Source organism: Lycium ferocissimum, chromosome 1, assembly GCF_029784015.1.
Source record: "Lycium ferocissimum isolate CSIRO_LF1 chromosome 1, AGI_CSIRO_Lferr_CH_V1, whole genome shotgun sequence".
Taxonomy (NCBI): Eukaryota; Viridiplantae; Streptophyta; class Magnoliopsida; order Solanales; family Solanaceae; genus Lycium; species Lycium ferocissimum.
This window is the reverse complement of record NC_081342.1, coordinates 20,043,156-20,068,249: the sequence shown is the minus strand read 5'-3', so window position 1 is coordinate 20,068,249 and position 25,094 is coordinate 20,043,156. Positions and strand designations below refer to the sequence as shown.

Sequence of the window (25,094 nt, the reverse complement as noted above, 5' to 3'; positions counted from 1 at the left end):
AATTGGGACAGAGGGAGTAGCTTTTTAATGGTTCCTAAAGTTGATATGAAAAAACAAATAGTGTATCATACAGATCGATCAGAGCCATCTTTTTCCATTCCCAGAGAGGGGTCAAACTGTTCGGCTACAAGCGAAGATAGTCAACTCAAGAAAGTTGTCCGGCGGCAGACTAGACCCCGAACCTCCGAATAAGCATGCCCTGTCAAATCAGCTGGTATGGCTGGCTATAGTGTATCTATGGGCTACACATTTAGGATCATCTATATGAGTGAGAAGTGTTAGCCACTTCAAAGAGAATGATCGTAAGACCAATTCTCTATGCACGCATGCAACTAAGCGGTGTTCATCACTGAAACGAACATAACAATGAAGACTAAAGACGGTCAAGAATTAATTATGTGTTTTATATTGTCAAGGTATATACCAAAGATCGACGGTTCAAGGATATCATATCTATTGATAGACCAAGTATATCTAATATTTATTCACTACAAGAAGTTCAAAGGATAACCTATTTATCCAGAGACTATTAATTCTTAATATCTAATCTTTTGCATGTTTAAAAGTATATGCTCATTTCCCATTCCTGTGGGGGATTGTCGGATTTTTGGTGTGAATGAGATTCGAACCCATGATCTATAACTTGGGTTGTGAATGAGAAATGAAGCGATCTTGTCCCACGTACTTGGAGGAAAGAGAAGAATTTGTTGGATATAAACAGAAAAGCACTTCTACACTAGCTTAAAGAATTGGGAAGAAAGTAAGCCCTCACGACATGGCTCTACTTCAATAAACTTAGATTATTTGATTGATTGATTATTTTTTTGACCAAGAAAATATTTTCTTTTTATTTTTGTTCGTACCTTTTCTTCATTAAGGCAATAGGCTCGTACCTTTTTGTTCTTCCCTCTTCTCTGCATCATTAGTCAAAAGGAATAGAGTCCTGTGGTTTATTTTGTTCTTGGTGTCCAAGGTTGTCAGAATTTGAAGTGCAGCTTCTCCAACAAGGCAAATTTCATTCCATTTTCGGAGGAAATAATTCAATACCTCGAATACTGTGGGGGGATTAAATTCCTTGAGGATACACAGTGAATTTTGTTGACTCGAAAAATTATCTTTATTTAATTTAGATTTCTGCTTATATATTCTGGTTTGAACACAGTGGATAACAGGGATCAGACTATACAATGATACAAATAATCTCAAATAGTTGGAGAAGCAGAATTGCAGATGGCCTAGTAGGTAAGTAAAATTTTCTGGCAATCTTGAGAAGCTATATATAAACGTACAGGTAAAACACTTCCTTTAATTAGGCTTAATACCGTGTACATAAATGATGGGGAAAAAAGACCCTTCCGACTCTTAATCCGGAAGGTGTGTCTAGAATTTGGCCAACAACTCAAAGCTCAAATTAAGCCAATATGTTACACAGCCTCGTTATAAATTCGACGCATCGCAGTAACATATAATATATATACATATTAAATAACTGTAGTGTTGCAAAGAGGTATCAAACGTTGTTGCTAAATGAACCATCTGTGCCAGATTTTGGTTTGCAGGAATGAAGCATGTAGTTGCATGATTCCACAGCTTCCCCCACAGTTAGAAATATCCATTCTTGTCCTAGTGTCTCTATGAATTTGGACTTGTTCAACTTCTTCATTACCTCTGCCCCTGGATTTGCCAATACAAGCTGCAATCCAACAAAAAATCACACATTATATTATACTTTTGTTGCATATATATTGGAATTAATTAGCAATTCATAAGTACTTGCAAAAGATTCATTTATCAAAAGAGGCTTACCTTGAGATCTCTTCTATCAAGATTTTTCTTGACTTCTTCTAGCATGCTAATTCCGCTAGTATCAATGTTGCCTACAGCTGTCATCATATAAAGAATATTAGTACTAAGTTTTTATTTTTGTGCGATATCACATATCAGTGTATAACGTCTTTTCATACCATGACCTACAATAATAGATAACTCTTCGTATCAAGCCCCATATGGTAACTTGGAAAAATAGAACGAAAACCAACTATAGCCAATAAACTACACCGAGAGATAAATTATCTATATACTGTCACTTTATATAACGTAAATTCTTTTAGCATGTCATTATTTCTTTTCCTACTTAGGATTATTAAGAAATTTTCAAACTTCAAGATCTTATTTTTATTTTTATTTTATTTTATTATGGTTTTCCATCGGTGTTTGGTACCAGTTTTGGGGCACGATTTATCCGGACTCTCGCCGCATGAGACCCATTAAATGGGGAATATTCGCTCTTTACCAAGATTTTTTCTATTCCAAAAGCTCAAATCTGAGACCTGTGATTAAGAGAAGAGGAATCCTACCTATCCTACACAACCCTTGGTGGTCAAACTTCAAGATCATAAACATATATGTGAGAAGGTAATTTACCTCCCATGTCAAGTATAACATATTGCAATGTCTCTTCTGAAGATTTTAGCTTGTCTTCCTCGTCGTTAATCCACCTATAGATCCTATAAAAGTTGAAATAGACTTCACAATTAGCGCTTGCATCATTACATGAATAACGAAGAATGTAGTTTAATAGTTATTTTAGAGTCTAAAATTACCTCTCTCTTAAGTAGCTAGAATTGGTAAAGTAAATAGGTGCACCAAGGTCAAGTATGAGAACGCCCTCAACAGTGTCTGTGTTAGGGTAATGCTCGACATTTCTATAGATGTTGGAATCAGGAATGTTACCAAGTACTAGTGTTCTTGGCCTTGCTATAAATAGCAACACCCTCAGCAACGACAAAGCAACCTGCATTTGCATTAAAAGTTTAAAGCAATTAAGAGTTAAATCTTTGCCTAACTTGAAATAAAGATAAGTCTATCTAAAGAGTACGGCGTATTTGTTAGAACTATATATAGAGTTCAAGTTTTATGCATTGACAGTGTAAAAAATATTTATAAAATCAAGTTACTTGTAAGGTAATTATATGTGAATTTTATGATAACCATGAGTTAGAACCTGGTAAAACTAATTAACCGACTATCACAAGTTATACTAAACTGCTAGTAATATATTACACAGTCAATCTTACGCCAAGGAGAATTTGTTTAATAATTTCTATTTATATTATCATGTGATTTTACCTATTGCACTATGTTCTCTGTTTTGTTGTTCAAGTAACTAGTTCCATTTATTATTGACCTTTCTGATTCAATATTATTTGTGCAACTGCAACAATTCTTTGCACTACTAGTATATAGAAGTTAAACTCCTATATATAATTAATGTTTATTTGTAACACGAGAATAAATGGTAACAGATCTTTTATAACATGTTAAATTAATCCGATAGTGTATAAAAATTATGTATGGTGTGAATGTAGAAAACTTAAATAATTGTTAGAAACGGATACGTACTGCAATGACTAAGCCAATTTCGACACTGGCAAAGACGACACCAAAGTATGCACTCATGCACACCAAGAAATCAAATTTGTCGACGTGCCAGAGATGAATTGCAGCCTTATAGTCGATGAGCCCGAACATTGCAGAAACTATTATGGCTGACAACACCACTAATGGAGTGTAGTGGAATAATGGTGTTAGCAGTAACAGTGTAAACATTACTGCCAGTGCCATCACTATGTTTGATACTGCTGTTTTGCATCCTGCATTGAAGTTCACTGCTGATCGCGAAAATGGACCTGCACTTTCACTTTTCTGATTAGCAACTTGATCACATATATTTTACTTAGATATTATATTAAATGAAACAAAAAAGAAAAAACGAGTTGCTGCAAATCATATGTACGAATATGGTAGAGCTGCCAAAGCACGCGTCTCGTCATCGTTGCTTTTCAAATCTAATGTTTTGTTAATTGTTTATGTTTGAAATATATGTTATGACAATGTGAATAATTGTTACTTAAAAATTTCTCACGTGCCATATACACAGTGACAAAATAATGATGTGGCGATTACATGCGTGTCATCGTCCGGCACCGATTATTTAACTTTTCGTTGATTTGTATTTTCTGGGCAACTAAAATATAGTTTAGTGGCTTTACTGTTAAATAACCCATTTTGTGACTTTAGCCATTACAAATTGTTAGTTTAGTGGCCTTAGTGTGACAAAATTAATTTTGTGACTTTAGTGTTACAAATAGTAAGTCGGTTAATATTACTGTTATAAAATATAATTTTTGTGACGTTAGTATTATATATAGGGAGTAAGTTTAGTGATATCAGATTAACCCTTTTCTTATTATGATAGGTCTTTTCTCGTCACTTTCTGCATTTATTTGCTACTTTTATGTGTGTGTTTTGGACATGATGGTCCATACAATCATGTGCTTTCGGGTAAAAGCAGCTTTCAGGGAATAAAAAGAGAGAGTTAAGAAAAAAGTTACCAGTAGTGAGGTAGCAGGAAGTGCAAGAGCCAACGATGTTCATCATACCAAAAGCGATCATCTCTTTGTTTCCATCTATATTATAGTTCTTGTACATTGCAAAGCTTCGACCCACTGCTATTCCTTCCTGTGTCATCAGTCCCCATCAAACTTTAATTTATCGTCTTTTTTACCCTCATGATATCATGATGAGTCTAAGAAAATCTTCATTTTTAAACAATGTTAATTAATACTTACAATAAGTATACAGTAGTATACAAAATCTTAATTGGTAACTATCGTTAAAAAGTCCTTGAATCTGTAAGTTCATGACATGACTCTATATGGTATGAATTGACTATTTTTAATATTCTTTCCAACCCTTTCGAAGGGTGGGCAGCGTTCATTACTCTTTACATGACACAAACCACCAGTATATACGTTGATTAGATATGTTGCTCGGACTTTTGAATATTGTCAATAGATGTGTTTCGAATATCCTCCGATAAAGTGTATATTTTTAAAATCCGACATACGTACAATAATATTTTTGAAAAATTCAAATACATTGTTGATTAGTGGCAAAGGTGTTTACTACTAAAGCAAGTCTCAGTAGTCAAATTTTAATCACTGTCAAAGATAATTTTGACAAATAATGCAAGTAGGGGGAGAATGAGGACAAAAGTGGAAAGCTTACAGCAAGAGACACGACACCAGTGACAATGCCTGTTTTGATAGCGATCGAGAGATAGGGTGCTCCAAATGAAAAATCCGTTATTGACACTGGATTCAATCCTTTCTTCAGCTTCCCTACCTGTTCATATTTTCATTCACATAAACCATATCCAAATATCACTCACATAATGCACTCACAAATTATCACTTGCGCTTTTTTTAATTTTACAAGTTGCAGAAGAAGAAAAGGTAAAAAAAAAAGGAAGTGGACCTTTGATGGGAGATCAAACTTTTAATAAGATCCAAACAATATCTAAGCTACATAAAATAAATTAATATATAACCATTAAATTGTAACTTTAAATTAAGAGAAGGTGTCTTTTTTTTTTGTCCTTTTTTTTAACTCACTTACCCCACTCTAAAATTACCATAATATATTTCACCAAAAGAATCATCAACTGCAATTATTCAATAAACTTCATTCTATCTCAATTTCATTGTCTGATTTGATTTTTTAATTGTGAAATAAGTAACTTGAGGAAAAAGAATACCATCACTTTGAAATGTCCGTTTCAAATTGTGTAAAGATAATGCCATGACTCAATGAGCAGCAAATTTGCTGGGCCAGTGTTCTTTAAACATTTTAATATCAGTCAATCATGGCAATTGGTAGGTCGACCATTTCGAGTGAACGTGTGCAATACGAAAACCACAAGAATCACAATGCAAATTTAACACTCCAAACTCAATAATCCAAATAGCAGAAATATCACATCAGCAACCCCACCCCCCCGCCCCCCAAGTATTTATGTTGTAAAAGTATACTAGTCATGGTAGTTCACCAGTCAAATTGAATTTTTTAGCCAAGTCTAGAACGTTTTTGCATCGTTTGTTTTTTATAAAGTCTAGGTATTAATTTGGCGGAGCCAAAAAAACGGTGACTGTAACTTATATTATAAACCTTCTAGAAATTAAGAAAACAAAATAAATTAAAAGACTTACCACTTGAACACCGTGGTTTTCAGCGTGAGTGAAATAAACAAGAATAGTTCCCAGTATGACGGAAATCAATGGAGCCATTGCTGATACCCAGAAAAACTTTGGTCTTTTTTTGCTCTGCATGCATGCATTTCCATTAATATAGTAGTAACCAACATTAACAGTTTTCCACTAAAATTGCAGTGATAGCATAATTTTTTTTAAACTGTCAGTAAATATAACTTAACTATTTATTTTATAAATAATATAATTTTGGAAAGAATTTTTACACCGTCGAATATGCATAAGAGTTAAACTATATAATAAAGAGTTTAAGTTATATGCACTGTCGGTGTAAATAATATTTACACGAGTTATTTATTAAGTAATTACATACAAAATTTCTTCATAATAATATTTAATTATAAAGAAACGTGATACTATAGTGTATATAACTTAAATTCATTAACAAATTGTTTTCAAGGTACTATATATTCATGTTTCAAAAGGTCAAAGTAAGTGGCAACTTACGAAGAATCTAGCCGCGAGCAGGTAGAAAATGAAACAGAAACCCAACACCGCACTTTGCCATCGCCACTGCAATAATTATTTTGTCAGTAATCATAAGTAAAAGAAAAACTAATCCTCATGACTTTTATGTTCACCTAAAATTGTACGTGCGGTATAGTAGTCTTTAATTACTGAATGAGACTTGAGAAAGATTAATTGTTGCATATGAAACATGTGTTACGCTCTCCTTAATTTCAAACCTAAAATGGAAATAAGAACTGAGGCACCTCCCCTACCACTTGACATTTCAAGTGTGATACTCTATTCATAGACAAGACCATACAATAGCAGAAGCAGATTTATGATTTAATTTTTATGAATTCAACTTTTAAGCTTTTTAGCATTATGTATTTTAAAAGTTATGTGTTCATATTTACTAGTTATAATGATTGTGGTAGATTTTTAACGAAATTGTCTACACGCCAAAAGTACTAAGTTCAGATGAACCAGGGATGAACCAGATAAAGAAAAAGAATATGCCATCATAGAAAAGTACGGGGGAAAAGGAGGTACTATAACATGTTATACTACAGTGACAATTTTTTTTATACAATCAATCTATATTTATGTACCTCATGCGTTTGGGTAAAAACGGAACGCAGGACGTTAACGATATCAGTGGACTGAGTAAAATGGTTAAGACCAAGTATCCCCTTTAGCTGCTGTAGTATCACAACTGTGGCTGCTCCTCCCATGAATCCCACTATGGTTGCATGAGATAGAAAATCCACAATAAATCCCAGCCTGCAAAATTATTAACCCAACTAACGTTACCATCAATTGAAGTTTATGTTCTATGAATCGACAATGTAAATAATATTTACACAATCAGGTCAATTTCTTAACAAGCATTAATAATTAATATGATCAAAATGATAATTAACCTCCTATCAAAAAATTACATATACTGAATAGTGTAAAAAAACAGTACATATAACTTAATTCCAGTGATTAATACATAGTTGATGGTTAAAATGGAAACAAAACAAAAGTATGTACAATGGAAGTAGTGAAAAAAGAAGAAAGGTCACTGTATATCTACTCCCTTCTTCTCAATTTACGTGAATGTGGAATTTAAGATAAAACAATTTTTTTTGAAATTTGTAGTATGAGATGAGCCGTAAAAATTTATGTGGCTATAAATGAATTAGTTAGAAGTAAAAGGGGAAGATTAAAGTTAAATTATTATAACTCCCTCTGTTCACTTTTACATTTCAAGTTTCGCTTCTTAAGAGTCAAACTACATAGACTTTGATTAACATTTTAAAATGTATTTTTTTCATCATATTAATATGAGAAGAATTGCAACTTATAGTAATTTTCGTATATTTTTTTTAATATCTAAATTTTAATTTTAAAATATTATATTAATATAATCTAATTTAGCTCTGAAGATTAGTCAAATTGACTTTTAAGAAGCGAAACGTGACAGGTAAAAGTGAAGGGAGGGAGTAGTAAATATTTAAAAAAATCACAAACTGATTGAAAAGAAAAGAGCGTCATATAAACGGAGACTAGAAACAAGTACTCTCTCCGTCACAAAAAAAAATTATCCTCTTTTGACTTGGCACAAAGTTTAAGAAATAAAAGAAGCTTTTTGAAATGTGTGGTCCAAAATAAGCCTTATATATTTGTGTGGCTGTAAATCATCTTATAAAATTAAATTGTTTCCAAATATAAAAAGGAGACAATCTTTTTGGGATAGACTAGAAAGAAAAAGAGAACAATTTTTCTGGGACAGAGGAAGTAATTAATTACCTGAAAATGCCAAGGGCGGCTTCAAATACTCCGGCGAAGAATGTGGCGGTTAAGGCAAGATGAAGATAAAGTGTTGGATTGTCAGTTGGATTAACTTCATCGCCTAACATTGAAGCAATGAGAAGTGATGCTACTGCAACTGTCCCAACTGCTAAATCTCTTGAACTTCCCATTACTGCGTACACTAGTGGCGGAACAAAACTCGAATCTGCAGTTGCCAAAATAACCAACAAATCATAAATTAAATACTCCCTCCTTCTACTTTATCATATCAAGAGAAAGACAATTTTATTTTTTCTGTTTTACACTTAACATTAACTACTCATTCCTCAAATCATTTCTCAAGTTCGTTAAATTTATACATCATTAATATGGGTATTATGGTCAAGTATGCACTTCATTTACTGCTTTTTAAGGGGCGTGCAAAGTCTATTGTGATAAGTAAAAGTGAATGAAGGAAGTAAATATTAAAATCTGAACCCGTAATTGCAAAAGTGCATTAGTTTCGGTGGTGAGAATTTATGTTGTTCAGACTTTTCAAAAATGTCGACAGGTGCGTGTCGAATCTTTCAAAAGTATAATGCAATTCACTGACATGGGGTGCATGCGACAACATTTTTGAAGAGTCCGAATAATATTTACAAATGTATAATCCATCAAATCTAAATTCCAGATACACCTTTATTATTGTGGGAAGACAGCAAGTATATACCCAATGAATTAATTAAGGTGCTCACAAGTTAGCACAAACAGCAGTGTTATATTAAAAAAAGAACTATACCATAGATTATGACTTACATAGGCCAAGAACAGGTGGCAAATTGGCAAGTTTTGCATAGCTAATTCCCTGAGGAATGGCAAGACTAGCAATAGTAATCCCAGCAATAAGGTCAGATTTGAAGAAACCAAAGGTGTAACGATGACCCCATTCGAAAATTGGGAAAAAGTACTGAAGACCAAGCATAAATTTCCTGAGAGGTGGCTGGTTCTTGAATTGCCTAAGTGGATCATCAGGAAACAATGTTTCTTTTACTGTGTTCTTTAGAGACTTGAAAAATGATTGTGGTGGTGGAATTTCAACTCTGTGTGCTTTTCTTCTCTCCCCATTTACTGATAATGGATACTCATCATTGTCAGCGTTACCCATTTCCACACACTCAATTTTACTATATTTGTAAGCAATACTTTTGTACTGCAATTTCTAGAGTTGTGAAGCTTTAAAGAAGATAGTTGTATATTGGTTAATTGGACTGGCTTGGACTAGAAGGGTGCTTTATATAGAGAAAATGAACAATGAAACGTGGACATTTTTTCGGGTGCACCAAGGGGAATGAGGGACCAAATTGTCTAATTCTTGATTGATATTGATACTTCTATTTCAGCATTAACTGCCACAAAGACGCAGTTTTAACAGCTGTTTTTTTATTTCAGCACGAGGAAGCAAAGTGCTGGTAACGCACGATTCCATTTCTGTGCCAAAAAAACTTTATGTACAGGCTGGGCGGGTCAACAGATTAGGTAGTTGAAGTCAAAATTTCAAAATTTTTAAATTTTAAAAAGGCATTATAAATCTTAAGTGAGATCACTGATTTGATCATGTAAGTTTAACAAGCTTAGGTCAATAGATTAAATTTACACTTCTCAATATTTTTTCATGATGACGCAGGCTTCACAATAAACTTAACAAGCTAGGCAGTATTGCCGGGTTCGCAAATTAAATGACCCAAAAAGTGGCTGTAAGGACCAAAATAACGCAATAAAAAAAAAGTTACCAAAGGAACCTTTTGCGCACTAAATTAGTGATCAATAGGGTTATTTTTTTTTTACAATTTTAAAGTTCTCAAATTCATGTTTTTTCCATACTTTGACCAAAGATTAGTGATGTTTCAAAACACCAAAATATCAATATTTTATATAGAACTTGATATCTTTTTTTGCGGACAATAATGTCGGCTCAATACATCAAGTATACGTAAACGTTTAGATCGTCGTTTTAGGGGTTATAAAGTGCCTTGAAGTAAGTTTTGTTTGTTTGGAAACTTGTTATCTTTAGGTTTAAGTGTTTTATTTTATAGCGCAGTAATTTACTGCATTAATGACGTCATTAAAAAAAACTATTCGAATAACGCAGTAAATTAATGTGTTAGGCAAGTCCCATAAATTTTTTATCCAGTAGACTTAAGTAGTTATAAAAATAAGATAAAATTATCAAATAATGAGTATAGGGAGAAAAAGTAGCTGTAAATTGGTGAAACTTTAAATGGTCATAACTTTGCGCTTGGACGGCCGATTTACGTGATTTTTTTTTTGTTTTGATTTTGCATATTTTTTTGAGATCTAATGATAAAAAATATATCAAGATGGTAATCCCGAGGTAATGATGTTTTGAATGTCAATTTCAAGGCTCGAAATTCAATTTATGAAAACAAGTTAGATAGCATTAGTGAACATTATAAAAAATAAAAAGTGACTACATTGTAGCTTTCACCAACTTGGCTTGGTGATTTACCTTTTTTTTTTTTTTTTTTTTTTATGTCAACCACCTGGGATCAAATCTAGGTGGAGCATTGAGAAAACAACTTGAGTGCATGATGCATGGTTTAAATTAAGTATATTTTTTGCATATCTATTTCTTAATGATAAATATTATTTTACTCTTTGTTATCGTTTATAACTAACTCGCGTGACATCCTAAACTAATTATAAATAAAACACTTAAATCTTTAAATAACAAGATTCAAACAAAACAAAACTTATTTCAAGGCACTTTACAATTCCTAAAATGACGATTCAAACGTTTAGGTATATTTGATGTATTGAGCCGACATTTTTGTCCGCAAAAAAAGAAAACAAGTTCTATATAAAATAGTGATATTTCGGAGTTTTGAAACATCACTAATCTTTGGTAAAGTATGGAAAAAACGTGAATTTCAGAACTTTAAAATTGTACAAAAAAAGATAACCCCTGTTGCGCACTAATTTAGTGTGCAATAGAACTTAACTGTAAATTTGCAGTTTAGTCCTATTGCGCACTAATTTAGTGCGCAAAGGTTACTTTCGTAGCTTTTTTTTTTATTGCGTTATTTGGTCCCTACAACCACTTTTTGGGTCATTTAAGTTGCGGACTCTAGTATTGCGGTTATGGATTCGGCCGAACCCATTAGTTTAGACTCAAAGTTTTTTATTTGAATTGAAAATTTTATTTAATAAGTATAAATAATCTATTCAGAATCCAGTAAATAGAAAGAATTGAGATTCAAAATTCATAAGAATTGAGATTCAAAATTCATAAATTACTTTTTTTTTCTTTCTTTCCAATAAATCATGAGCACACAACTAAAATTGAAAAATAATGAAATATGTGCTACAGAAAATTGAAGATTCATTGTTTATTTGTGGTTGAAATTAAGTGGGTTATGTTTCGTTGAATTTTTGCTGTCTATCCTTAATCATTTGGATTGGTTTGGTTGGAGAAAAACGATCCAAAGCACCATTGTTGAGCTTGAAAACTTACTTTTTCAAGAAGACAAAGTAGGTCTATTAATTTTTGAAGGTTTAGGTTGAAACTCAACTATAGAAAATTATTGGGATTGGTATTAGAAAGTTTGTATTAAATTTGAAGTCATTTGGAATTGATTTGGTTCAATTTTAAAGCGAAAACATGTTGGCAAATTTCTACACAGCATGTTATGATGATCATCATCAAAATTTTGCCACAGATCCTGACGGACAGTCGAAATTTCACCAAAAATATTGAAAAAATAATCCAGAATTTGATTAAAAATCCTGACGATTCATCATAAGTCATCCAGGCATTCGGCAGGAGAGTGCTTCTAATTTTTAGCGTGAACATTATTTTTTTTCAAGACTATTCTCAAGGGGATTAAAATTTAAGCAGTGTCACCGAAAGATGCAAATCGCCCGAAACTACCCGCTATTGTTATATTGGAGTGGACTTCCTTTTTCTTCCCCCCCCCCCCCCCCCCCGCCCCGGCCCTTTCCTTTTTTGGTTATCCTGGCAGTATTTCTATTGCTTTGATCATGAATCCTCTTACGCGTTAATGCTGTTTTAGGGAGGACATAGTACAGTATTATACAAGTGGTCATAAATTTATTTAAATAAATATGTCCTTATCCAAAAAAAACAATTAGTATTTAAATGGATACGTGTCTCTAGAAGTTCTGAAATTGATGAAGTAACTGATTTGAATCAACTAGTGCCGACCAGCAGGGGGTCTGCTATTTCATCGAAGGGAAGGCAGCCGCGGACATTAGTCAATTTTGACTTTTGACTCCAATAATTCCAAGTTGCTTAACATCATCTAAGAGCCCATTTGGATTGGCTTATAAGTTGCCTTCATTTTCAACCTTTTTGAGTGTTTAGCTGGCCAACTTAAAGTCATTTTGTGCTTAAAATAAGTCTAAAAAATTATTTGAGCCCGTTTGATTTAACTTATCTAAAGCAGCTTATAAGCTGAAAAAAATTTATAAGACCCCAACTTATTTTTTTTTTTTGCTAACGGCTTATAAGCTGCTTTTTTTAAGCCCATCTAAACAGGCTCTAAACCTGTCAACCTGAATTATCACGAAGCAAATTTCATAATTATTTGTGTTTTGAACTCTATTTTGTCTATTTTAATGACATTAAAATATGCCAACCAAATAGCCTTATCCTAATCGACCAAGTCCAATGTCTAAGAAATTGTTTATCAACCGCTACTAGTTATTATATCCATATGAAGAAGATTTTTAATTCAGCTCCATGCAAATATGATAAATGAAATGAATTTCACATTGGTGAAGGATGAGATTTATGGACCTTTTATGTGGCTTGGACAATTGTCCTTCCTTTAAACTAGCTTTTGAAGTGTAGATTAGATCCAAGACCGAATTTGACAAAAAACGAGGAGTTTTTAACTTTATAAATTCCTCAAGTAATTAGATATATCCCTCTAATATCCCAATTGAGACAATAAATGTTGCAAAAGTGAAAGGAAGAGGTCCATACATGAATTTTCTATCTCTTTATTAAGTTCAAGGCGTGATTTTGTCTCTTTGTTTCATTTCTCATAAACCCTCCAAAATTGTGAACAATTTTTTAAAAAGCTATGATATAATTTGTACTAAAATTCTAGTGATTTTTCACGACTTGAGGCAAGGCGATCCGACAGAATTTATACACATTTGTTTCCAAGGTTATGACTCAATGTATAGTAAAATCTTAGCGATTCATTAGGATTTGTGGCAAGCTAGCCCATCATCAGAAACTCTTATGATCAGCCGGAATTTATAATTATTCCTAAGTAATAACATAATTTATACTATATTCTGGTGATTCTTGAGGACTTTGGCTGTCAATCAGGGCGGGTCGGCCCGATCCCGGACCTGTTAGAAATAGTGAGGATTGGGATATAAGGGGCAGCGGTATGGGGACGGGTCGGAACATGGGGAAAATCCCGGTTGGTTTTCAAAGAATGTGGGAAATAGGTAAGAATGTGGTGGTTATTGTGCCACTCCTGCACACTGAGGTCCCCGTACCATCCTGGGCAGTAACAATTTGTTTTGCACAATTTTTTTTTTTTTTTTTCAAATGGAGCCATTGGGACTTGGGAGTGGGTAATCAATAGAGATATGATCATGATTCTCTTTTTATGTTGTCAGATATTTGATTCTTAAATATTGCATGGGTAATCAATGGAGATATGATCATGATTCTCTTAATTAAGTAATCATGGTAATTAATTAACTAATATCTTCAAAAGCATGTGGCCATATATTTGTCTTACCTACTTTAGACAATTTTATAATACTCATGCAAATCTTTGGTATCCAAAAGTTATTTGGAGTTTAATGTCTTATAATTATTCTGATTAGAAGGCCACCCCCAAAACTCCCCCCCCCCCCGCCCCTCCCCCCAACCCCCAAACTTTTATTTAACCCCAAACTTTAACAAATTATATTTTGACTCAATTTTTAAACTATAAATACCCCTTTATCCTTATTCATTTTCACACAATTCTCTTAATAAATCTCTCTCTCTAATATTTGCTAATCATATTTAATGAAATAATTTATTTATGTTTTGTGAATTGGGCAATATTTGGAGCAATTTTCAAGCTTCAAGTGACCAAGTCTCAATTTCGGCGTTTAAGGTTACGTCTGCTTTTATGCAGACATTTGATACACTCGTTCCATCCTTAATTTATTTAATTCTCATCTTTTATTTGCCTATTTTTTTCAATTAATTTTCATACCTTTTTATTATATTTTTAAAAGTATGTCTCTGTAAAAACATGTGGTGTGAAACTCCCTTTTAGTGGTGAAGTTAGTAGTAAACTAGTTAAAAGTTGTTCTAGTAAAACCTAAAACTAGAGTTAGAAAAAATACGAAAGATTTTACACTTGTAGATGAAATTGAATTTAATCAACCCCCGCCCGATTTTCCTAATATTAATGTTGATCTTGAATTAGAAGTTGAAAACTTAGATAAAGCTTATGGTAATTTTGATTTTGAGCATTCGGATCATTATAATGGGGAAGAAGGAGAAGAAGAAAGGGAGGAATTAGATGAAACACCTACTAGTCCCGTTATCGAAGCTCCAACTCAGATTCAATCTCAGTATGGAGCTAATCTTCCCCCCTAAACCTCCTACTCGGTGTAAGACTAAGGTAGAACGTCCCAGAACTAGTGTTGTATGGAGATTCATAACTCTTAACGAAGATAAAAAAAAATTGTCATATGTAACAAATGTAAAGCAGTAAAAAATCATGGATCCGGAGGGGAGGGTGGGACGGGTGGTTTAGGGAGACACTTGAAAAAATGTGTTGGGAGGCCATACTTTTTAGCTAGGATAGAAGTCGGTCTTGACCTGGATCCTAGTGATGTCACTAATAGTTGCACTCCTCAAGAATCCACTGGGGGTTCTAATATTAATTTGGTCCAATAAATTTTAAATCCTACTAACCCCGCTGGTGTTGTCACAAAAATTGCTTAAAATAAAGATAGAGATCGCGAAGAACAAGCTAAAATGATCGCGGTCTGTGGCTTACCTTTTAGTTTCCTTGTAACCCCAGCTTTGTGCATTATATTCAAGCTATGTAAAACCCTACTTTTCAAGGAATTCCTAGATCCACTGTTAGATCATATGTTTTTAAATTTCAAAGTGATTATTGTCAGTATATGAGTTGTGTGTTTTATCACTTAGGTACTAAAGTGCCTATCACTTCGATATATAGGTTGTAGTGTTAATGTCAACGATTATTTATGTGTCACACGTTGGATTGATCATAACTGGAACTTGCAAAAATGTATACTTGGTTATTAATTTGTTGATGAGAAAAAAATCGGTTCTTATATAAGTACAAATGCTCAAGAAATTTTGAAGTTATATGGTCTTCTTGACAAAGTTTTAACTGTCACATTTGATAATGCTTCTTCCATGACTAAGTGTGCTGATTTGTTGGCTGTTAGAATTTGTCCAATTAATTCTAATCTCCTTCATACTAGATGTGCATGCCATATATTTAATTTAGTTGTACAAGATGGTCTTGATTTATTTACCGAAAGCTGTGAAAAGATACGATATGCTTGTAAATACGTTTTTGCCCCTAATAAGGCTAGTAGAATTAATGCTTTTAAAAAATATTGTGTTTTACAAAAAATGCCAGTTAGAAAAGTTTCAAAAGAAGTTTGTACTAGATGGAATTCCGTATACGAAATGCTTCTAGTTGCTCATGAATATCAAGTTCCCCCTTCAAATGGTATTTAATGCACATCGTTATGATCTCGGTGATCAAATAGTAGAACAAGATTGAGATGATATTGAAGATTATATTGCAACAAAAAAAAATCCAATATTTATTATCCTACTATTGCACAAATTATTATTTTATATTTGTGGTCTTTCAAAACTATTTGCAAAGTATAGAGAATTAAAAAAAAAACATGAAAAAGCCGTTGATAAAATGGTTGGGAAATTTAAAAAGTATTTTTTTTCCTATTCCCCAAGTTTATTTAATTTCTTGGGTATTTGTCCTGTATTTAAAATTAAGAGACGTTAAGGGACTTGTTGAGAAAATTTATTTAAATTTAGCTATTGATGAAAAAAAAAAAAAAAGAAACTCCTAGTGTTGAAGAAGGTAAAGCTAGCATGCATCCTCAATTTAAACTAATGTATGATAGGTATAAATCTTTTGAAAGAAATGAAGTTGAACATCCTTCGCAAAAATAGGAGGCCTAAATTAGGAAATAAAAAATTTGAAAGTTCTATTGAACGAATAAACATAAAGGCTTGAGTTCTAACTTGAAATTATTTTTCTTTTTATAAATACTAATAAAATGCAAGTCTTTATATTTTTTATAAAGACTTGAATTTTATTTAATATTAACTAATAAGTTCAAAAAACTAGCCGTTATAAGTTCAAAAAACTAGCCGTTATAAGTTCAAAAAAAATAGCCGTTGCAAAATAAACTTAAAGACTTTAAAGTTATAAGTTATAAAATATATATGTTAATATTAAGTTATAACTAAATAACTTTGAAGTTCATAAACGTAAAGGCTTGATTTCTTACTTGAAATTATTTTTCTTTTTAAAATTACTAAAAAAAAAAATACAAATCTTTATATTTTTTTATAAAGACGTGAATTATATTTAATATTAATTAAAAATTTCAAAAAACTAACCGTTATAAGTTCAAAAAAAAATAGCAATGGCGAGATAAACCTAAAGATTTTAAAGTATATATATATTTATATATTAAGTTATAACTAAATAAGTTTGAAGTTTATAAAATATATATGTTAATATTAAGTTATAACTAAATATAAACACTAAAAATTTACATTGAATTATTAAGTTTGAAGTTTATTAAAAAAAAAAAAAAAAAAAAAAAAAAAAAAAAAAAAACAAACCCGTTTGACCCGACCCGTCCCGTCCCATTCCATCCCCCTATGTAGCGGAACGGGTTGGGCCTCCCCCAAAATTCTGCCCCGTCCCAGTCCTGCCAGTCCCGATCCTCCTTGGGTCCCTCCTTTTTTTCGTCCCGCAACACATCCTGTCCCATCAAAACAGTCTCGTCCCATCCCATCCCGTCCCGTTCGACAGGCTTACTTGTGATTGGCAAGTCCATTTATCATAACTCATGGTAATCTCCTTAAAACTTTTTATATTAAGAGCTTGTTTGGATAGGCTTATGACCTTTGACTTATAAGCCATAAGTAATAAGTTAGAAATTTTGACTTTTGACTTTTGGCTTTCGACTTATTTTTGTTATTTTGGCTTAAAACAAGTGCTTAAAAATATATTTTTTAATTTTACTATAAAATTTCTTCAAAGCTATTTTAGCTTAAAAATACCTAAAATAAGCCAATCCAAACTGGCTCTAATCCGCCATGAGTTATGGCAAGACAAGTCTTCTGGTAATCCGCTGGAGTTGAACTCCGAGTTTTGCCACGAAAATTGTTCGACACATCTTTTTTAAAAAGGGGATCAAAAACATAATTAAATAGTGGGCTGAAATGATCCTATTTGTGTAAATCTCCTGTTTTCGACTACGGTGACTAAGTAATGTAAACTTTTGAACCAAAAAGGAAAAAAATAATAACAGGTGATCATGTAAATTAAAGATAAAACTCGATTTGTTATAAGTACACCGTATTATGGATGTTCATTCAAAGACACGATAACCTGGATAAGCTTGCAATTGGATAAATTTACAATCAAGCAGGCAGCTTGCAAGTAGCTCATGCAGGTAGGTTGCAAGCAGCTCCCTGAAAAGCCTTGCAGTAGCTTCCTCAGGCTTGCTACCAAGCAGGCAGCTTGCAAGCAGCTCAAGGCAGCTTTCAAGTAGCTCACGCAGGCAGCTTGTCAGCAGGTTCTGAAAAGCCTTGCAGCAGCTTCTTGAAAAGCCTCGCAGTTGCTTCTTTTCTTCTATAAATAGGAAGTCCATTCAGTTCATTTGTACATCAGTTCAAAATTGAATGATCTATTAGTTTCTCTCTATATACTTGTCGTTGGTATATTTACTTTATAGTCTTTATTTTATAATACGTTATCAGCACGCGACTCTGTCATTTTGAGTTTAATTGTCTATTCGTGTACAATTCTTAGAGATTCTTGAGATTAAACTCATCTCGACAATTTGCTGAATGTGATCAAGTACCATAATAGATATATGGGAAAGCATATCATATGGAGCTTGACAGGAGTCCAGCATAAGTATATATCTTACTTGATAATTATTCACTTCGTCAAAATTGAATTTGTGGTGGTATTTGTTTGAATCGCTACTAAAGTCTTGAAGATACCACACGTTGCATCACTGGAAACAAATGAGAAGTTCTCTTTTGCTATTTTATTTTTACGGTGATGGAAGAAATTAAATTAATGCTAAATCCTCCATGTGTTGAGGTAAGTAATTTTCTCTACTAATATTGCTTACAGTTGTAACACTCCGTCGATTCGGGTTAAGTGTGAATGGGTAAAACTAGTATTAAGATGACATTTTAGCTATATGAATCCATTCGGGATGATTTCGTGTGATAAACAGTCGTTTTGAAGTCAAACCAAATAGTGAAGTTCGTAAGAGTTCTCAAACTTATCTAAATTTCGGTAAGTCCGAATTCTACGCCAGTTTCATGAAAGTTCGTTGAGAATTTGAGAAAACTTCCTTCATGAAAGTTGTATATATTTGAAATACCTTTCAACGATATATGGTGGAGCTCAAATGAAGCTGTGTACTAGAAGTTATGCCCATTTCTTGGACATCATCAGTGTAGTGGAAAAACTAGGCGTGCGCGTGGCCCTGCGCGTCTCCGGGTACAACGCCCTAGGCCAAGTTTTCAGAAAATTCTAAAATTTTGATACAGTTGAAAATATTCCATGCGCGACATGCCAGGCCATTTTATGCTTGAAGCGATTTTTCCCGAATTTTATAAAAGCCTAAATTCGTAAAACTTTTTTCCATTTCGTTTTAGCCGATTTTTTTAGGGGAAACAACCCTAAAACTTCCCGAAAACATCTAAGGTAAGTTCTTGATCAATTCCAATCATTCCTTCATCATTCTAACATTAAATCGACACTAGTTCATCTTCCCAAACCCGAGATTCTTGAAAACTCAAGAAAGAAGAAGAAAGGGGCGTGTGGAATTTTGTCTAAAAGGTAAGATTTCTGATTTGTCTGGGATTATTAATGTGGTTGGGACTAGTTTAGAGCATACTACATGATTAGAATTCACTAATGATTCACATGAGGATTCAAGAACAAGTTTTAAGGCTAGAAAAGCCCTAGTTTTTTTAATAAGGGTAGAAATCCCTAGATTCGATTAAAATTCTAATATTTATCATCTAAATCAATTGTAGAGTGATTTTTGAACCTTGAAAATTCTGTTGGTACCATATTAGCGGAATTTGAGGTATGTCTCTTTTGAAAACCTTCTTTGGACGTGTATCTCTTTTCGAACATATCTTTCAAATGTTTAAGGTGTTGTTTGATAAGGTTTGTGTCTTTGAGGGACAAGCCTGCACTAAACCTTTATGTTTATATGATCTTCACTTATCAAAGGATGATTGAAATTGAAATATTAAGTGTAACGACCCATCTGGTCGTTATTGGACCTTTTGCAGCCCGTGTACGAAAACCCAAGGTATCGTCATGATATTAGTCCTCGGGAAAGTCTTTAGTGTAATATTTACTCGTAGTTGAAATTAGTAGGAGTAAATAGTTGTGGGCTCGGGGAGTATGTCCTCACTGCAGCGGGCAACTGACCGCCATAGCGAGCCCGCTGTAGCAGTGGATCAGTCCGTTGCAGCAGTATGCATTGACCAGGACTTGCGTTTAATGATCTTATTTTGGGATTTTACAACTTTTATCCACAAACCCCTATTCTAAGCCGTCAGTAGGGTATTCCTAGCGTAAAACACTTGGTGACGTAGGAAAGATGGCTCTCCAAACATCTTTCGGGTTATCTTCCTTAAAGATTTCTCTATCACGGGTTCCGGCTCGAAGACGAGATGGTAGATACTCCATGAACATTTGTGAAAACCGTTCGGAAGCGAGGTAAGTTATGGTTTACTTGAGTTAGACTTTGATTAGCAAATCGTATATATATTATAGAATTTACGGGAGAAAGCATGATTAGATCTTCGGACATAGACTTCAGATATGATTAGATCTTCGGACATAGACTTCAGACGGATATTGTTTAGGTTAAGATGAATGCTGAATTATGTGGGTGTTGTGCCATTAGGTAAATACATGAAATAAGGTGCGTAGTTAATATGCAAATAGGGGAAGCAAGTAATGGTTATGATTTGTGATTAATGCAATTAGAGGGTGGATATGTGCGATTACCAAATTGACCATTAGGGTCCTGTTGCACCATGGGTGGGGAAAGACCTATTCCTAAATTACGGTTGTCCTCATTGGAGTATTCATGTTGTCATTATTCTAAGTACTGAGCATGCGAAAATCGTTAGTAATTACTCCTTGTTGATTCGAAGTGATTCCTTATTCATACTATTGATGAGTCAAGTCTGGGTCGGGGTATGACTGCTGCATGATGACGGGTGTTCGCTATAAGCAGCTTCTTAGAGTATCCCATTTGTTAGGGAAGTGATATATTAAGTCTTGTCGTGTCTCGTCATAGGGGGACTTGTATTCTTGATATTGATAAATTGATTCGTGAGTCTTGATATGACTTGTGGAATGGTGACTTGTATTCCCTATTATTGATTGTTAATTGTTCAAATTCCTTAATGATTGTGGAATGGAAAATACATTGTGAGGAGAAGGATATTATAAATATGAAAAGGCACATTTGACAAGGGTGAGGATGTGGCCTAGTTAAAGGCTCGTAATCCGAGGTAAGATTTCGGAGCAAGGGTACATGGATACCGTGGGTCCCCTGCAGGTCATGGCTAATAGGTCAAACATTACCATTTAGCATGCGTATACGGATACGATACTAACATTGATTGCATTTTACTTGTGTGTTCATATATTTGTGGCGGAGGCAGAGGTGATCCCGATGTGATGTCATATAGTTATGGTTCATTCTAGTAAGTTCCAATTGGTTTACTCATGATGGTGGAAATCAGGCGTTAACAATTAACCTCATGGTCCGTGATAAATAAAGAAAGATAAGTTGACCTGGCCTGCTAGTGTGGCTAAGGGTGGGAATTATGTTGATTTGTTATCATTGATTTACTGTTCATTTTTTATATTTGATAAGTCGGTTGAGTCTGGCGTCTATTGTGGAGTGAGTGTTTGAATGAGTCTAATCGCTAACTTCAAGTATGTTAACGTAAGGGAAATAAGGTAGGAATTAGTGGTCCCACTGTGTGTCAGTGGGTAGGAAGGTTGAGCCCTGTTCTTTACAAATTGATGCAGTACAATTGGTCCAGAAGTCTGTCTTAATATCATTGTTGTTGTCTTGTTGGTCCTTAGTTTCTAGTGTTGCATTAACATGGTGATGGGACATAAGTATGTTTATGTCAGAACTATTTAAGTGTGGGTAGGAGTTAAAAAGGGTGTTGCGACTGTTCTCGTCTACTTATTCTATTTAATTTTATATCGTGTTGCATGAACTAATCTTAGTCAACCTATGATGCATACCAGTACCTGTGGTGTACTGATGCTACACTTGCTACATCCTTTTTGGGTGCAGATGTGTTTCAAGTTTTGGTTGAAGGTTTCATTAATTGCAGTGGCGGATATCGTCCTTCAGGTTCTGTACATCTCATTCCGAAGGCCGAAATTGTGTTTTTTACTTATGTTATCTCTCAGTAAATTAGAAGCTCCTGTACTGTTTTAGACTAGATCCTTGGGAAAGTGAAATTGTTTTTATATAATTAAAGAAATACCCTTGTAATGTTTATTCTATTCTCTATTCACTATAGCTGGATGCTTTCGTTTTCAAAACAATGTTACAAAGGGGTTGGGTTGGTAAGGGTTCGCCTATCGAATAGTAATATGGTAGGTGCACGCACGAGCCGTAATTTGGGTCGTGATATTAAGCTTTGGTTTTTGAACTCGAATTACCCCACGAGGGACAGTTAAACTTGAATTTTTTTGGAAAGCTTGGATAATTCATGAGTTTGCTCTACGAACGGATTGTGTTGAACCTGAAACTTGCTTAGTGACTCGATCCTGTTTTCTAAACCTATAAATGAATTGATTTACCCCTATTAATGGGATGATGAACATAATCCATAAAGAGTGATTCGGTTTCTATGCTATGATTGTGGTTCGGCTATTATGCCATGATTTCTACTATTTGTGTTTTGCCTATCTACGAGAGAGGAAGGGTGGTCACTATGGATCCTAGTGGGGTTAGCCTATCCATTCGGGAAGAAGAGTGGCCATCGAGGGTTCGTCACCCTGGTGTGGTATTGGACTAGCTATTCGGGAGGAAGAGTAGTCATTGAGGCGGATAACCCCGATGTGGTGCTTCTATATAGTTTATGGAACCTTAAATGGTCATCTCTTCGTTATATTGACTGGGGCATGTATTGATGTGTATTGTACTTTGGTTGTCTGTGAGTGAGTTGTTGATGATCTTGACTTCATAATTAAAAAGACTTAAACGTAACAGTGAGTTGAAGCTGATTTATTTCTTCGTGAATGAATTCCATTAATGGTTTTGTTACACCTTGTAGTTTTAGACATCTAGATTCGTCGTACGTTAGTTGTGTTAGTTTTTGGACACCAAGATTTGTCTTCAAGGTCATACGAGATTGGACATGCTTAAATTATGCTTATAAGGGTTTAAGTTCATGTTTGGTAAGTCGCGGAAGGATTAGGGAATAAGTGAATCGAAGCAGAAAGGTTGGTCAAAAGTTGTTTTTGGGAAATATAGAATATGGACCATATAATTGAGATATGGACCGTATTTTAAGATATGGACCGTATTTAAGGATGTTAAAAATTTATAGAGACCAAAATTTTTGAAAAGGAAAAGTATGGACCAACTATACGGTAAGTATAAAATTATACGGACAACATGTTGGCCGTATAAAGTTGGTTGTATAATTTTATACGGCCAGTATATACAGTCCATATTTTCCAAGTAGGTGGATTTTGCTGATTTTACATATTTCGACCCCTCTTCATTTTAAACATAACCCCAAGTTCAAGAAAGCTCTAGAAAACTCTCCCAACATATCCAAACACTTCTCCAAGCATAAATCAAGATCAAAGTGAGGATTAAGGTACTTAGGGTTTCAAAGTGTGGTTGAAACTTGTCTCTTCTTCTTGTAGAAGCTTTGGAGGGTATTTCAAGGTGAAGTGATCTTTGAATTAAAGTGTTCTTGAGTTCTTTAGGTAAGATTTCATCTTATTTTCATGTTTATGAGTTTATTGGTAACTATGCTAAGATTTGAGGGAAAGAAATTGAAGAAAAGGTCATAAGGTGTTGTGTTGAAGTTGTTGTTATGAATTGATTGTGAAAAAAAGTTTTGGGACTGAATTGAGTATAATTTGAATGTAATCTCTTGGTTATGGTATTGTCGATGTTTTTATTGTTATTTGGGAGTTGTTTTAGAGTTAGTGGAAGTAGATGATATAGGGGAAATGTTGCCCGATTTTCATTAGCTTACCAATTAATTTAGTTTGACCTTATGAGAGTTTCAATGACTTAACCTTAGTATGAATTATCTTGAATGTAGATTTACAAGCTCGGGAGGATAGACGTTGAGTGGTTAAGTAGACGACGAGGTATGTTAAGGGTGTCCCTTTCTTTCTTTTGGCATGATAATGATACGAACTTACACAAATGATATCCATAATGACTCCACTCTTAGAAATGTTAGGAGCTTATGTTCTTGATCCTCTTATGATAATATTGATTTTTGTCTAATGATTATTGATCTTGTCTCATGGTTATTGATCTTGTTTCTGGTTGTTGATCTCATCTTATGGTTAGTGATCCTTCAAGGTGAGATATATTGATGATTATGGTAATTGGAAGTATACCGACCTTACGTCACTCCGATAGAGTTGTAACGTTTATTTGAGCTCTTATGCATGCTTTATACATATATATATATATATATATATATATATATATATATATATATATATATATATATATATATATATATATATATATATATATATATCTATTTTATGACACTGAGTAGCGGTATAGTCGGCCTGGTACGGCACCTATTGTGCACACCACTGCAATTGGGAAGGATAAAACCGAGCCTATTATGGCACAGTACGGATGACACCGAGCCTTATTATGGATGGGTACGGTATGATAATGATATGACTTTTATATATATATATATATATATATATATATATATATATATATATATATATATATGAAAATGCTTTTTTAAAAGGGAAACCATGTATGTTATCCGCCTTCAGAGGCATTCAGATGTACAGGTTATTTGTATTATCTCATGTTACTTTCATATCTTTGTTATGTTATCGTTCATGCCTTACATACTCAGTACATTATTCGTACTGACGTTCTTTTATTTGTGGACACTGCATTCATGCCTGCATGTAGACAGGGACATGGTTCCGACCCTTAGGTTGCCTTCTCAGCGCTTGTACAGGAGCACTTCACTTGTTCCGGAGCTGCAGTCTAGCTTGGTATAATTATTTTACGTACATATAGGCCTGGCGGGGCCCTGTTCCATCCTTATTATGTTATGCATTCCAGTAGAGGCTCGTAGACAGATATGCACAGTTCGATGTCTTATGACCTTCTCGATCCATATTTTGT

General features: G+C 33.8%; 1 protein-coding gene across 1 annotated transcript; it reads right to left on the bottom strand.

The window, feature by feature from the left end:
- Window positions 1-1,282: 1,282 nt before the first annotated feature.
- Window positions 1,283-9,714, bottom strand: LOC132051792 (sulfate transporter 3.1-like). Its single transcript, XM_059443003.1, has 12 exons — window positions 9,153-9,714; window positions 8,355-8,562; window positions 7,169-7,340; window positions 6,558-6,623; window positions 6,051-6,164; window positions 5,071-5,187; window positions 4,395-4,521; window positions 3,403-3,689; window positions 2,604-2,794; window positions 2,425-2,507; window positions 1,807-1,883; window positions 1,283-1,693 (listed from the first exon to the last, which is right to left on the bottom strand). Exons 1-12 carry the CDS (start codon window positions 9,499-9,501, stop codon window positions 1,511-1,513), a joined length of 1,974 nt encoding a protein of 657 aa, XP_059298986.1. The 5' UTR covers window positions 9,502-9,714; the 3' UTR covers window positions 1,283-1,510.
- Window positions 9,715-25,094: the final 15,380 nt, after the last annotated feature.